Genomic DNA, 14,952 nt, shown 5'->3' with positions numbered 1-14,952 from the left:
AACACAGATTCTGGGAGCTTGTCTGGGGCAGGGTGCATGGTGTCAGACCCACCAGAGCAGCCCATGAAGGCTTTACTGAAACGGGCCAGGAGAAGAGGAGGGCCTTGCCCAGAACTGCAGCCACCATCTCTTACCTCCTGCCTGATTCCTCCTACCATAGGGAAGACAGAGACGGTACCTAGAAAAAGCCGAGAAACCCACGTACAGACTTTGCCCGAGCTGGCTTCTCCCAGAATCCAGAAGCAGGAGAAGATGGGAGTCCTCCCTTGGCCATGGTGCAAGGTCCAGGAAGGAGAGACGGGAATGGACAGGGTGTCTTCTGAGAGTTAAAAAAAAAAAATCTGCCCACCAAAAACTCTAACATGACACCTGTAGCAAGGCCAGGGAGCACACCATTGCACTGTTCTGTTGAGAAAGCAGGCAGCTGCTATGTTCTGTAATCCTCAATGGCACCACACTGCCTTCAGCATCGTGTTCACACTCCTTAGGGTGGCCTTAGATTCTTAATGTGGTGGCCCCCGTGGAACTTTTCTGCTTTATTCCCATCACTACTCTCCCCTCCAGTCCCTGCTCCAGCCAGTTACAATTCCCTGTTGTTCCCCAAAAGGAGCCCTAGTGGTGCAGTGGTTTAGTGCTCGGCTGCTAACAGAAAGGTCAGCAGTTCATACCCACCAGCTGCTCTGCAGGAGAAAAGATGTGGCAGTCAGCTTCCATAAACATTACAGACTTGGAAACCCTATGGGGCAGTTCTATTCTGTCCTATAGGGTCCTATGAGTCTGAGTAGGCTGGATGACAACAGGTTTGTTTTTTTAATTGCTCCCCGAGCCCATCATGAGCCTTTGCCCTCTGGGGCCTTGACTCATCCTTAGTTTTCTTACCACCATTGCTGCCTTGCTTAATAATTCACCCGACCCTCCCGTAGCCTGTCGGCTCTAACTATGCTCCTCATAAGAACAAAGAGGAGTCCCTCGGCAGTGCAAATGGTTGAGCACTTGGCTAATGCTGTGGATTGAATTATGTTCCCCCAAAAATGTGTGTATTAACCTGGTTAGGCCATGATTCCCAGTATTCTGTGGTTGTCCTTCATTTTGTGATTGTAATTTTATGTTAAAGAGGATTAGGGTGGGATTCTAACACCCTTACCAGGTCACATCCCTGATCCAACGTAAAGGGCATTTCCCTGGGGTGTGGCCTGCACCATCTTTTAATTCTCAAGAGATAAAGGGAAAGGGAAACTACAGAGAGTTGGGAATCTCATACCACCAAGAAAGCAGCGCCAGGAGCAGAGTGCGTCTTTTGGACCTGAGGTTTCTGTGCTGAGATGCTCACAGACCAAGAAAGACTGATGACAAAAAACTTCCTCCAGTGCCAAGAGAGAGAAAAAAAAGCCTTCCCCTGGAGCCAGTGCCCTGAATTCGGACTTCTAGCCTACTGGACTGTGAGAAAATAAACTTCTTTTTGTTAAAGCCATCCACGTGTGGTATTTCTGTTATAGCAGCATAGATGACTAAGACAGCTACTAACCAAAGGGTTAGTGGTTCAAATCCACTCAGAGGCTTCTTGGAAGAAAGACGTGACAATCTACCTCCAAAAGATCACAGCCGTTGAAAACCCTATATGGAACGCAGCTCTACTCGGAAACACATGGGGTTGCTATGAGTTGGAACTGATTGGTTTGGGTTTTTTTTAGGTTGTTCCCAAACCCATCATGAGCTTTTGCCTACCAGGGCCTTAGGTTCATCCTTAGTGCTCTGCCTGTGATTGATGCCTTGCTTAATAATTTTGCTCCTCATAAGAGCAAAGAATGCAGACATAGGGGCCTGGGCAACACACTAGGTTCAGCTACTCAGTTTTGGGTATAGCCTCAAGCAAGTAACTTGTCAGGCCTCCACATGCTCATTTATAAAGCTGGCAGTACGGCCTCTCCCCATATCAACGGCTGCTGCGAACTTAAGTGAGATAATGAAGCCAAAGGGCTCTGCATAGAGTCAAGTGTGACATGAACGCAAGGGATTAGGATGTCTATTTTTAACTCCCACATCCTGGCCAAAACACAAATCTCGCACACACCCTGCAGATCCCTATCAGGGGGACTGACAGAGCCTTTTGGGAATTCTCTCCTCCCGGAAGCAGCGCTGGCTTTGATGGCGTTCCCTCTGCCGGGAAAGGCTCTCAGGTCCCTGCTCCAGACAGGGCCAGCTTCCATTATGTCTGGCTGGATCCCCACTGCTCTTATCAAACAGCCATTTTTTGGTTGACTCAGTTGTCACATATTCTCCAGCTGGTGACAGCCAGACAAGGTCACCAAAGATGCTGAGAAGGGCCAGCAAAGATGCTGAGAAGGGTCATTCATTTATTCATTCATTTTCTTCCCATTCCCTACCCACCCCACAAAAGAAGTGGGCCCTGCTCTGAGGTCATACAAAAGGGTCAATCATGAAGTACGTATGCTAGAATGCTCAGTGTGGTGGCAGGTGCAGGGATGGAGACAGGTAAACTGATAAAGCAACTGAATAGGACATTTGGTAACAAAGGCACAATGGGAGCAGAGAGGCCCCTGCCAGCCTCCACCTGGGCAAGGGACGCGGGCAGCATCTGAACATAGACCATCATCATCAACCTTGCTCCTCTCTCTCCAGCTCCCCCAGCACCACCCAGACCTCACTCCAAGACAGGTCTTCAATAGGTATCAGCCACTGTGACCTGCAGCGAGATGGGCTTTCCTACTTCAGGACAGAGATTTCCCACTGGGTCACAAAGCCCACTTGTATGGGCATTGGCTGAATTTATAAGAGAACTGCCCATTGCCTCTTGTTCCCCCCCCCCCCCCCCATCACCTGCCACTGCTTGAGCTCACTCTAATCAAATGATGCTAGCAGGGAAAATGACCCCAAACCAAGAACTGTAAAGGGAAAAAAAAAAAAAGCCTCACTCTGAATGGGGGGCCGTCAGTATGGAGAGCCTTCTCCCAATTCTTCATTCTGAGCTTCGCCCATTCACATGCCTGGTGAGTACAGTGAGCACTGGACCCAGACACAAGGGGTCTGTGGAGGTCCTGGGCTGCCTCTTTCTGGGCTGCCTCTTTCTGGGCTGCCTCTTTCTGACCTCATGAGCTTACCCAAGTACTTCTCTCTCCAAGCCCTGGCTTCTCATCAGAAAAGCTACAGGGTGACTGAGAAAAAAACTAAATTAAATAAGATTCTCTGAGTGAAAGTACTCTGCAAACCAGAAGGTCTTATATAAATGTTTTGTGTTGTAGAACTAATTATTCGTCTTCATTTCTGCTCTTTCTCCTTCAGCCACTGGGGCTCAACAACCATCTCTGAACGTGGGGACACTTTCAATGAAGGCTCTGACCACAGATACGGTGCAACCCTAGAAAAGTGAATGCGACCCCTCAGGAACTCTGGAGACATGTCCGTGGGCCCCCAGCATAATCACGATGACCCCACTGACCCTTCATAGGTACTTTACAAGCTTTCACAAATTCTCAAGAATCAGCTGAGTTTGGGCTATTCTTGTTTGAGACCTGAAGTTCACCTGTAGGTGAGGGAGCTGACAAGGCAGCCTTTTCAGACCTGCTTCTAGGACTGTCCGTCTTTGATGCCACAAAGCCAGAATAGATGTCTTATAAAAAAGAAGATCAAGAATAATGCAAAGTCGACAAGAAAGTCTTTCTTGGAATCAAAGGCATCTCTCTGTCCCTCAGCTGGAGCCAGCCCAGCCCACAGCACAGACTGCAGGATTGCCACCTGTTTGCCCTGGGGAATGGGGTGCAGGCAAAATGCTGAGCCAGGAGCCAAAAAACCAAGCTCCATTAAAATCTAACCCAACTCCACAAGCCTTTACGAGCACTTACTATACCTAAGGGAGGTTGTTTGTCAGGCCCCACCCACTACATGGACACCAAGATGAGAGGAAAGGCAAGGTCCTTGCCCTCAAGAACTACAGAAACCATCGCCGGTGACCAACAAGCCAACAACTGAGTGTAAAGCAAGACAGTTGACAAGAGCTACAAGCCAGAGAGGAGCAGGGCTGCAGGACACTCAGAGAGACAGCACCCACTTTGTGGGCTGATGAGATCAAATGGAGGTGACATTTGTGCTGGATGGATCCTGGATGGATCCTAAGGGGCAGGGTGAATTTAGGTGATGAAGCTGTGGCAGCGAGAGGACATTCCAAGGAACACAGAGAGACAGGAAGGAGAGTTGGAGCCAGGAGCGAGAGCCACAGAGCATGGATTTGATCTTATGGTTGGGTGCCAGGGAGCCAACCCCAGGAAGGAGAGAAGATGCATGATGGAGGGCGAAACTGAGGGCAGGTGGCCCACAGAAGCCACAGTTAACAAGGGCCTGATTTAGGAAGCCAGGCTGCCTGGGGCCCACCCTAGACCCAGGGAACAGGCAACCAGATCCCCTCAGCCAGCTGCTCTGCTCCAGGGAGAGGTTACAGCCATCCCAGGCATAGATACCAGTTGCGGTGTGGGCGGAGGCTGGACTCAGAAAGCTGAGGAAGCCCAGGGGAGAGACACCAACGTATGGAGGCTCTGGAGGGAGACAAGAGGCTGTTACATATCCTACTGGTCCCTTGGCCAAGGCTGTGCCGAGCTGAGAGGGGAGCTCAAGCTGGGCTGGCTCCAGAGGCCCACACTCCCTCTTGGCTCCTATCCACAAACCCAGTCATTCCCACCATCACCCTTATGCAGCGTTCAGAGTGCAAATTACTGTTTAATTCCAAGGTAAGCAACCTCAGCCTGCCCTGATCTTCCTCCTGCTACCCCCTGCCCCACCAGCCCCTCTGGAAAAAGAGCCCATGGAGCTTTTCTGGCTGGCTTCATACATCCCAGTGCAGCACCCTGCCTCTCAACCCAACATTTCACCCATGCCCTGAACCCATCACAGACCTTCCTCTCTAGAAAAACAGACAAAAGTGGAACCTGTGAATGTCAAGGTTGGCAGGAAGCTCCAAGATATAGCTGAACACCCCAACTCTACAGATGAGGCAACTAAAGTTTTAAGAGATGAGCAGCCCTGCCCAGGATCACACAGCCCAGTCGTAGCCCAGCCTGAACCCAGGTCTTCAAGCTTCCAAGTGGGGGCTCTGGTACCAAAGCCACAACCAGATGAGGCAGGAAAAACAACGAGGCAGGAGATAGTGCAAAAAGGCCTGTGCCTGTTGTCAGGGGGCCTGGGTTCAAGTCCCACCTCTACCACCTCTCCCCACAGGGCTTTGGGCATGTCATTGCAGCTCCCTGGACTCCAGTGACCTCCTCCATAAAATGGGTGTTTAATAATTCCCTGGTTTCAGCAAGATTAAACAGGATAAAAGTGGAATAGTGCTCTATGTACAGTATTGCCGGGAGGCCAGGATTGGGATGCCACTGAGGCCTCAGCACGCGATTCCTTCACCCCATACCCCTCCCAGAGAGCCAGCCCAGCCCTGCCAGGCTCAGGACAGGCAAATCCCCAGAACCTCCCACGAGCAGTCACTGCAGCTTTTCAGGGAAAGGATGGACTTCTACCGGATTTTTATGACACAGATATGCACACAGCAGGTCCACCCCACCACCTCCTGCCTGGGAATGCCACAGGCTGCCACTAAGAGTTGAAGGGGGAGGTGTGTATGTCTATGGGGGTCCCCACCACACTGGCTGAGAAACCTGGACACAGGGCCTCATCCAAGGAAGGTGCAAGAAGCAGAGGCCAAGGGCCTGCTAGGGGAAGGAGGCAGCCAGAGGCCTGGCCCCAGGCACATTCACCAGTGACAGGAGAAGCCTGACCAGGAATCCTCTGTCCACCAAGTGTCTGCTGACAACCCCTGACATCTACCCAGGGGGCTCCACAGACAGCAGCTGGTTGGTTTTTCCAATCGCCCCATGAGTGGGTATAACATCGTGACCATTTTATAGCTGAGAGAAAGCCTCAGAAAGGAAAAGCGCCCAGCCCAAGAGAATGAAGTCAAGACGTGAATTCAGATCCCTTAGAAGCCATATCCCATATTCTCTCCCTAAGGGTACAGTAGGGCTGTGACTCTAAGCTGTGGTGCTCATGAGAATAGCCTGGGGAAGATACTTTGGTTTTTGCTTTTAATTTTATTGTCGTAAAATACATATAACAAAAAAAATCATTTTAACCATTTTAAGTGTACAATTCAGTGACATTAATTACATTCACCACGTTGTACAACCATCACCACTATCTATTTTCAAAAGTTTTTCATCACCCCAAACAGAAACTCAGTACTGGGAGTTTTTAAAAGTGTAGACTCCTAGGTCTGGAGAAGGGGTGAGAAGCCTGCATTTTCGGGGGGGGGTTGGAGTGAAAGTATACATAACAAAACACCCACCCATTCAGCATTTTGTACATGTACAATTCAATGGCATTGGTGACATTCTTCATGTTGTGTCACCATTCTCATTATCTCTACCGATACTGTTTCACCACCATTAATTTAGGCTCTGTCCCCTAAGCCGCTCTGTGTTTTAGAGTTACCGTTGTCATTTTGACCTCATACAGGTAATTTTTTGAAAGTGCACACTGCTCAAGGTGAACAGTCTTTGCTAGTTGAGCAAAGCTGCTGTCAGTTTCAGGATGACTTCATGGGATAGTTTTGGGAGGAACATGCATTTTAACAGGCGCCCCAAGTGGCTGTGATAAAAGTATGATCTGCACACAGCACAGGCCCAGGCACACACACGTACACACGTGAGGGTGCACATGCATGCACACAAGAGTAATGGTTAGAAGCACAGGCTCTGGAAACAAACGCTGGGTTTGGGGGTGCAGCCTAGCCTCTTACCAGTTGTATGACCTCAAGCGAGTCTCTTAACTTCTACAAACCTGTTTCTCCATATGCATAATAAGGAAAAGAAAAGAATCAACCTCATGGGGTCGTCTTAAAGATGCAAGGAAATAATTTGGGTAATGCCCTCAGCATAGGGCCTGGCACATAATAAACACTCAATAAATGGTGCTACGATCATTACCAAACTCAGTTTGAGTGTGTTCAATTCCTAAGGGAAGGAACAGAATGCCAGGTTCCAGAGAACGGCAGTGAATAATTAAACCAATATGAGACGCTCGAAGGGTTGTACTAGAACCAGTAGGTAGACATAACAGGGACATAAATTTCTGCTCCAAACATTAAGAATTCTTTAACAGACTGGAGTTGCCTAATCATGAAACCAGCTGCCTCAACAGGTAGTGTGAGTTGACTGTCACTGGAGGATCCCAGCAAAAAAGACAAGATGTTCACCAGGTAGAAGGAAGGATCGGTGGGTGGGGTGGGATGGGGGCATGCATAGATGATCTTGAACATAACTCCTGGTCAGGTTCCATAGGTCAGCCCCTCTCCCCATCATGCTGATTAATTAGTTCATTTTTACTTCCCTAATATTTATGATCTTTATCTCCAAGCACCCAAAAGGGGTGACCTCTCCCTTGCAGGTCAGTGGTTGACAGAAAGTCTTATACCTTCTGAATATTTAATGGCAGGGAGGGGAGTAGGTGGGACTGTCTTAAACCTGGGGCCTATAAACCAACTGAAACGGTATGTCCCCTTGGATGTATACACCTGTGCACACTTCTCAGAAGGACTGGTTAAGAGGGGCTGGTCCATACCGACTTTTGAGAGGAGAGGAAGCTGAGATAGAAGGCGGCCGGGTCCTTCAAGCAGTGACGGGAGCCAATCCAAGGTGTGGACTAGCAGTCCAAAGCTGTTGGCTTTCCTGTGAGCCAAGTGTTGTCTCAGGTGCCTTCCACACTTTGCCTCACAAAATCCTCATCACATCCCCTGAGGTGGGACCATTGAGCTCAGAGAGGTTAAGAAACCTGCCCAAGGTAACACAGCTAGAGAGTAGCAGGCTTGAACCCAGGTTCTCTGAACTCCAGAGCTGGATGTTTGGTTTGGTTTTTTACTCTGAGGTGTACTGTTAGATCAAGAAAACACAGAAAGGAGTTTGGCTTTGACACTGAGGGGGGGATAGTGTTAAAGATGATAATCCTCATTGTGACAATTTACCCACCCATCCATCCATCAAAATTAAGGCAGATTTCCCCCTACATAGCAGAAGGAGCAGCAGGGGTGGGGTGAAGCTTCCACATGACTCACCCCCATAGCTCAAAAGAGTGGCCCCTCAGAACACCAGAAATCCCTGCAATCGTTCCCACCAGGCTGCGAATCCAAACCTATGTTGCTTTGGTCCCTGTTCCCCTTCAGCTTAGTTCAAGGGGTTTTCATGAAGGGTGGGGGTTAGCTCAGGAAATGGGAAACAGACCTAACTTCAACGACCCCGAGGATAACTGAAGAGTGGCTACAGTTTGAACAAAAGACGCACAAGATTTGGGTGCCCCCAGGGCACAGGCAGCCCTGTTTGCCAACCTCCAGGGTGAACTGAAGAGGGTCCGAAATTTTGGGAGACAGCTGGCAGCCTTGGAGGTTGAATGGCTGGGGAAACCTCCAATCCCGCCGCCTCCGGCCGCAAGCTCCAGTTCGGGGTGCCTTCCCTGTGACATCCCGTGCTGTCCTCTCCTAAAGCTCTGGACTCAGCGTCAGCCCCAGAGCCCACCATCAAAAACGTGCAGAGCGCACAGCAAAGTTTAAGGGATCAGCGAACCGCGCAAAGATCCTTGCGGGAGTGGGGAGGAGGGCTGTAGGGTGGAAGAGAGTAAGTAAATCAAAGTCGCCTTTCAGCCCTCAGTCACGTACCCCCATACCTCCCACAAGGGCTCCCACATCCTCTCAAGCCCTCAGTCCGGTTCCGACCCCTGCATGCCCCCGGGGCCTCACATCCTGACCCGGGGGTCCTAGCTCTCACCTCTACGCGCCAACCAAGCCGCCGGGTGCTGCCATCCCAAAGGCGCTGGAGCCCCAGCGGCCCAGAGCCAGGGTCGAGAGGTGGCGGGGTCACGGAGTCGGAGGGTGGCAGAGCGTTCGCAATAAGGTTTCCGTCGCGCCAGCCGGGCCGAGCCGAGGTGGCCGGGCGGACGGCGGGCCCAGCAGGAGTGCGCTCGGGCGGGCTCAGTGCTTCCCCTGCGCGGCCGCGCTCCGGCAGCCGGGCTGCCCGGGCGGCCCGGCCAGCCCAGCCCCGCCAATCGCAGGAGCTGTCGCCTACAGCTCCGCCCGCCTGCCGGGCCTGGACTGAGCGGGGGCGGGGAAGGGCGGGGGCGCACCTGTTTGGCCAATCGACCCCACCGCCCCCACCCACCCGGGTTGGACAGGGCAGGGTCGACGCCCCTCCTCTCCAAGAACACGCCCCCTGTCCTCGCTTTGGCCGGGAATCCAGGCCAAGGCAGACGCCCCCTCTCCTCCCCGCGGCTGGCCGGGGCTCTGTGTGCGGCCAGACTGTGCTCCTGCCCCGGCTCCTAGAAGTTCACAGATAAAACCCGGACTTGAGCCTGAGGGGCAGGTCCGCTTAGCCTTCCCAAAAGACACAGACGCCCGAGGACTCCAACGGGTCTCGAGCGAACTTCTCAAGAATTCTCGCAATCCGCTTCAGCAGTTTCCCCAAATTCTCTTAAGGGCACAACAAATATATAAAGCATAACGATTTTATGCTCCCATTTTCCAGATAGGAACACGGAGGCCAAAGAAAGGTGAACGCTTCACTGTCCGTGGAGGCGGGGCCACGCGACCTTTTCATACTAAAGGCGAGTTTGAAGAGAGCGCCTGGCTTCTCTCCCCAGCCCTGTGCGGATGCCTGGTTCGTCACATCCCCCCCGCCCCCACCCCAAGCCCCGGTTCCCCACCGAGGACCTGGGGTGGGGGAGGAGAAAGAGGCCCCCAGGAAGTGCCAGAGAAGATTGAGAGGCACGTCCTCATCCAGCCCTCGGCCTTACCTCGACAGCAAAGCGTGTCCTCGCAGAGGGCGCCGGAGGGAGGCCCAAGTAGGGGCAGGGAAGCCCAGGCGAGGGCGCGGGAGGCCGGACCTCCGGCTCCCATTCCGGACGGCTTCGCCCCCGCCTCGGCCTGCGGGCCTTCCACCCTCCGCGACACCTGTGGGGCCAGCCCTGTGCCCGCAGACTCTGCCTCACCGGCTGGTCTCCGGCCAGGCCCGCGGGGGCTCCTTGGTTGTCCCGGCTCGGACTCCCACAGCGCTCGCCCAGGCTCCCGACGCGCGCAGGTCGCGCTGGACAGGGCGCTATTTTTGGCAAGAGCTGGTTTCCCAGTCCTACAGACAGAACCAGTTAATTCTGCCGCTCTGGAAGGGCCTGCGCCGGGAGCTCACCGGAACCGCAGCCGGAGCTCTGCTGAAAGCTGATCCTTTGCATTCCTGCCTTGCGAGGCCGAAGGGCGGGCAAACGCCTCTAATTCCAGTGGGAAGCCAGCGTTCTCTCTGAAGGCAGAGCTTGGGCCCCAAGTACACGCCCAGAATGAGACTCTTTAAATTGACTCTGAAACCTGGCTAGCCTTCCTGGTGCGGCGCGGATCCAGGCCTCCAACGAAGCCCCATAAAATGTCCACCCCAAGTCCCACACCCCCTACTGGTCTCCAGCGAGTGGGAAAGGCCCTCAGAAATGGGGTCTGCACCCCAGCACCAGACAGAAGCTGGCACACGGCCATCACTCAGAAGCTACTTGTTGAATGTAAGGAGTGAATATCCGACACCAGATGAATGAAAAGATCAGTAGAAGACTTCCAGAGCCTTGGCCGTGTGAGATGGAGGAACATGCGGGCTCTGAACTCCAACAAAGCCCCTATCCAACATTTTCTGACTTAGTGACGTTGACTAGTCATTTCACCTCTGTGCTCCTGTTTGCTTTTCTGCTAAAGGGAGTCCTAGGATCTTGAGAGATAATATGTGAGACAAGCAGCCAAGCCAAGCCCAGTGCCGTCGAGTAATATGTGAGACAGTCCTTTGTAAATAAGTGCATTACTTGGATGTTCTTGTAGTAAAGGACTTCCATTGCCTGTTGCCTTCTAGTGATTCCGACTCCCAGAGAAACCAATAAAAACCCAAATCCGTTGCGGCAGAGTTAATTCTGACTCGCAGAGACCCTATACCAAACCAAAACCCACTGCCATCTAGTAGATTCCAACTCATAGTGACCCTATAGCACACAGTAGAACTGCCCCATAGAGTTTCCAAGGAGCACCTTGGAATTCGAACTGCTGACGTTTTGGTTAGCAGCCATAGTGCTTTGCCACTAGGCCAACAGGGTTTCCATTGGGCTGAAATCTTTACCGAAGCAGGGGGCCAGACTGCCACATCTTTCTCCTATGGAGCAGTTGGTAGGTTGAACCACCAACCTCTCAGTTATCAGCTGAGTGCTTAACCACTGCACCACCAGGTTCCTTTAATAAGGAACTAGACAGATACAAGGAGGAATAAGACGATCTTGCTCTCAGAGAGCCACTCAAAAACCCAGTGCCGTCGAGTTGATTCTGACTCATAGCAACCCTATAGGATAGAGTAGAACCGCCCATTAGAGTTTCTAAGGAGCCCCTGGAGGATTTGAACTGCCAACCCTTTGGTTAGCAGCTGTAGCACTTAACCACTACGCCACCAGCTCTTCTAATTCAAGGGAGGAGGTGCTAAGAACTTTAAAAGTTACAACTAGACAATAAGATATCGGCTCAAGGATAGATGAATGGACTAGAATAGAGGCTGCAAAAAATAGACCCATGTGTCTATAGAAACTTGGTATAAGGCAGAGGTGGCACTGTAGATCAGTGCAAGAAAGGATGGACTTTTCTATAAACAATGCTAGAGCAATTGGATATCCATTCTGGAGAAAAATGAGATGAAATCTGTACCTCGCACCATGCATGAAAAATCAATTCTAGTTGGCTTAAAGACATCGCCAAAAAGGGAAAGATTTCTTAAACAAGGCCCCAAAAGCACAAACTATAAAGATCAGTATATCTGCTTGAAAAGTGAAACTTGTTTATCAAAAGCAGATACTTGCAACATAATATCCAAAATATATTGTAAATCCAATTTGTAAAAGAAACAATAGAACATTTGGCAAAATATATGAACAGGTAATTCAAAGAAGAGGGAACATGAATGGCCAACGAACGTAAAAGATATTCAGCCTTGCTAGTAACCAGGGAAGTGCAAAATAAAAACCGAGTTAGGTACCATTTCACACCTGTCAGATTGACGAAACAAAATGAACAAGTGGCAGGTGTCGGTGAAGATATGCTGGTGAAGACGTGGAGCGCGGTGAACTCTCATACACTGCTGGTGGGAGGGGAGATGGGTATAGCCACTCTGGAAAACAATTTGGCAACATCTAGAAGTGTTAAAGGTGTACATACCCCAGGGACCCAGAAATTTTGTTTCTGGAATATATCTAGAGAAACTCTTGCAGGTACGTAAGGAGAGGGTATAAGAGTGCTCATTGCAACAATGTTTATAAGAGTAAAGAAAAATAATCTCAGTGTCCATGAGGGGAATGGATAAACAACTTCTGGATCATCAATGAAATTCTATACTGCAGTGAAAGTGAATGACTAGAGATACATTATGATCTCAAATGAGGGTAGGGGAGCAAGTTGCAGAAGATCGAATTGTATGATATCATTCACATAGCTTTGAAAAACGAGCAGAACCAATTTTTTTTTTTTTTTTTATTGCATAGGAATGCACATGTGTAGTGAAAGTATGAAGGAATTCAGTGGAATGGTAAATACACCATTCGGTGAAGTGTTTACCTTGGGTGGAAGAGGGAGATGTGGGGTGATGGTGGGGGGCTTCACCTGTATTTGTAAGGTTTTTATTTCTTGAATGAGTAGGTACACAGGCATTTGTTTTATTCTTCACAACTTTTTTAAGGTATAGAGCAAGCATGGCAGGAGTTCACAGAAAGTCTAGTCCTGCTTCAGACCTCAGTTTCCTTATTTGAATAGCGTTGACATCCTGTCTGTGACATGCTCAGCACAGAGCCTGGCTCATAGTGAGCACTCAGTAGATCTTAAGAACGTGAATATCCTGGTCCTCAGTCTCCACTGGGTTCCTTCAGTCACACCCTAGTCCCAGCCAGGTGAGTTGTTTGGTGCTGTCAAGTCGATTCCAATTCATAGCAACCCCGTGTGACAGAGTAGAAGTGCCCCACAGGGTTTTCTTGGTTGTAATGTTCATAGGAGCAGATTGCCAGGTCTTGCTCCTGTGGAGCTGCTGGGTGGGTTGGAATCACCAACCTTATGGTTAGTAGCTGAGCGCTTAACCGTTGTGCCACCAGGGATCCTTAGCCAACTGAGACTCTTCCCTGAGCACCACTGTGTAGCCTGGTTCACCAAGCCCACCAACCTCTATTGATGTCTTTGGACGCACTGTTTACTCTTCCTAGAATGCATGTCCACTCTCACTGAGCCAGTGCCTGTTTCTCCTTGATGATCCGGCTCAGGCATTCCAGCTCATGGAAAGCCCCGGGGAGATCTTCATCAGCTTTCCAAAGCAAAGGGTTCCCACAGCATTCTCCCACCCCACTGTCTGTACTTATCATCTTGCAGGTGGTTGCACCTGGCTACAGGTCTGTCTCCTCACTGAGTAGATTGCAAGTTCCTCTATATCACACAGAACTTATGCTAGCTACCATTACAGCCCCAAGCACCTGGCACAGGGCTGAGGAAGGTTTGTCGAAAGAATAAAGGGGCTGAGTGCAACAAAATGTTCAAAAGTCATGCCAAACTCTCCAAAGGAAAGCAACCCCGCCCCCTGCCGAGCTGACTGCTTTGCCTTCGCTTATTGCCATTCTATGGAAGCAATGTGACCTTGGAATCAGAGAGACCTGGCTCAAATCCCAGCCGAGCCACTTGCCAGCTGCATGACCTAGGACATGCTACTACATCTCATTGAGCCTCAGCTTCCAAGTCTGCACGAGATCAGGATGTGGTTAGTGCTTACTGCAGGGGTAACGGTGAGGATTCAGTGAGATGAGTCAAAAGGCATTGCCCTGCTCCTGGATACAGGTAGCAATTATGTGAACAATGGCCAAGGAGATGTTTGTCGGGGAGGGGGAAGGAGCCCAGCTGGGTTACTATGAAAGTGGGAGGATGATTTAAAAATGTCAGGGGATATTCTCCAGTTCTGAACAAAAGCATGCACCTGGGGGCAGGCCCAGGAGATGGGAGCATCAGAAGTATTCTTGAGCTAGTGCTCCTGGTTCTTCTTGTCACTTGTCTCACCCCTGGGTGAGGGGCTCAGAACTACAGACCCTCCTCTCTGTCTCGCTGGGTCCATGCAGGCCCCCTCCAATATGTTTTCACACATAGCCTTGGGATCCCAATCTGAACCCATCTTTTCCTTGCCAGCTTCCATCTGTAGGGGTGACAGAGTCTGCGGCACCCTCCCCAGGGATGTGTCTGAGGCTGTTTACCAAATTCGTCTTCTGCACTATATATGCAAAATTCGCCTATGTCCACTTATCAGAACAACAAGACACAATTTTATCAGAAGCTTCCATCAATGCCATGTACAAAATCGAAATTTGTTTATGGTCCAGACTCTAGAAGATGAATTGGCTGGCATTACACAGTGTACAAGCAAAGTTCACAGGGCTTTATGGTCTGAAAAATAACAACACAGGGTGCTTCAAGGGTTCAGATGAGACTTTCTGAGATAATGAGCTGATCCTCTTTGATCCGGATCTTGCCTGACATTGTTATAGTATCCTGTGACATGGGATGGGCCAACTGTTGGCACTTTGTCCTATACGAATGACCATACGAAGTAGGAATCCCACCTAGCTTAATCTGCCATCTTAATGGCTCTCAGGAAAGTTACCAATGACCTCTTTACTGGTAATTCCAGAGGGTATTTTTCCATCTTCATTTTACCTTCCCCAGTGGAAATGCTCTGCTGCCTTGGCTTCCATCCTACCATACTCTTCCCAGTTTTTCTCCTGGTTCTCTGCTCACTACTTCCTCTTCTTGGTTGCCTCATTTTACTCTGCTGGACTACAAAAACTGGAGGTAAGACTGTCTGCGTCCCTTTCATCCTTCTAGAC

At 50.4% G+C, this 14,952-nt stretch overlaps 2 protein-coding genes across 4 annotated transcripts in view; one reads left to right on the top strand and one right to left on the bottom strand.

Annotated features, from left to right (window-relative positions):
• The window catches only part of GGTA1 (glycoprotein alpha-galactosyltransferase 1 (inactive)), a 234,474-nt gene that overhangs the window by 2,083 nt on the left and 217,439 nt on the right, over positions 1-14,952 (top strand). The window lies entirely within an intron of this gene.
• DAB2IP (DAB2 interacting protein) overlaps positions 1-14,952 on the bottom strand; it is a 233,012-nt gene that overhangs the window by 191,209 nt on the left and 26,851 nt on the right. Inside the window, exon 1 of one of the 3 annotated variants that reach the window (XM_049897215.1) lies at positions 9,838-10,885. The exons of 1 other annotated variant lie outside the window; for it this stretch is intronic. In XM_049897215.1, the coding sequence (XP_049753172.1) occupies positions 9,838-9,940 (103 nt within the window). In that variant the 5' untranslated portion in view covers positions 9,941-10,885. Of the gene's footprint in view, positions 1-8,816; positions 9,222-9,837; positions 10,886-14,952 lie in introns of those variants that run through there. One more of the 3 variants, XM_049897219.1, reaches the window with a different exon arrangement.

Source organism: Elephas maximus, chromosome 9, assembly GCF_024166365.1.
Source record: "Elephas maximus indicus isolate mEleMax1 chromosome 9, mEleMax1 primary haplotype, whole genome shotgun sequence".
In the NCBI taxonomy this organism is placed as follows: domain Eukaryota; kingdom Metazoa; phylum Chordata; class Mammalia; order Proboscidea; family Elephantidae; genus Elephas; species Elephas maximus.
The sequence above is the reverse complement of the archived record's forward strand: the minus strand, read 5'-3'. Positions and strand labels throughout refer to the sequence as shown.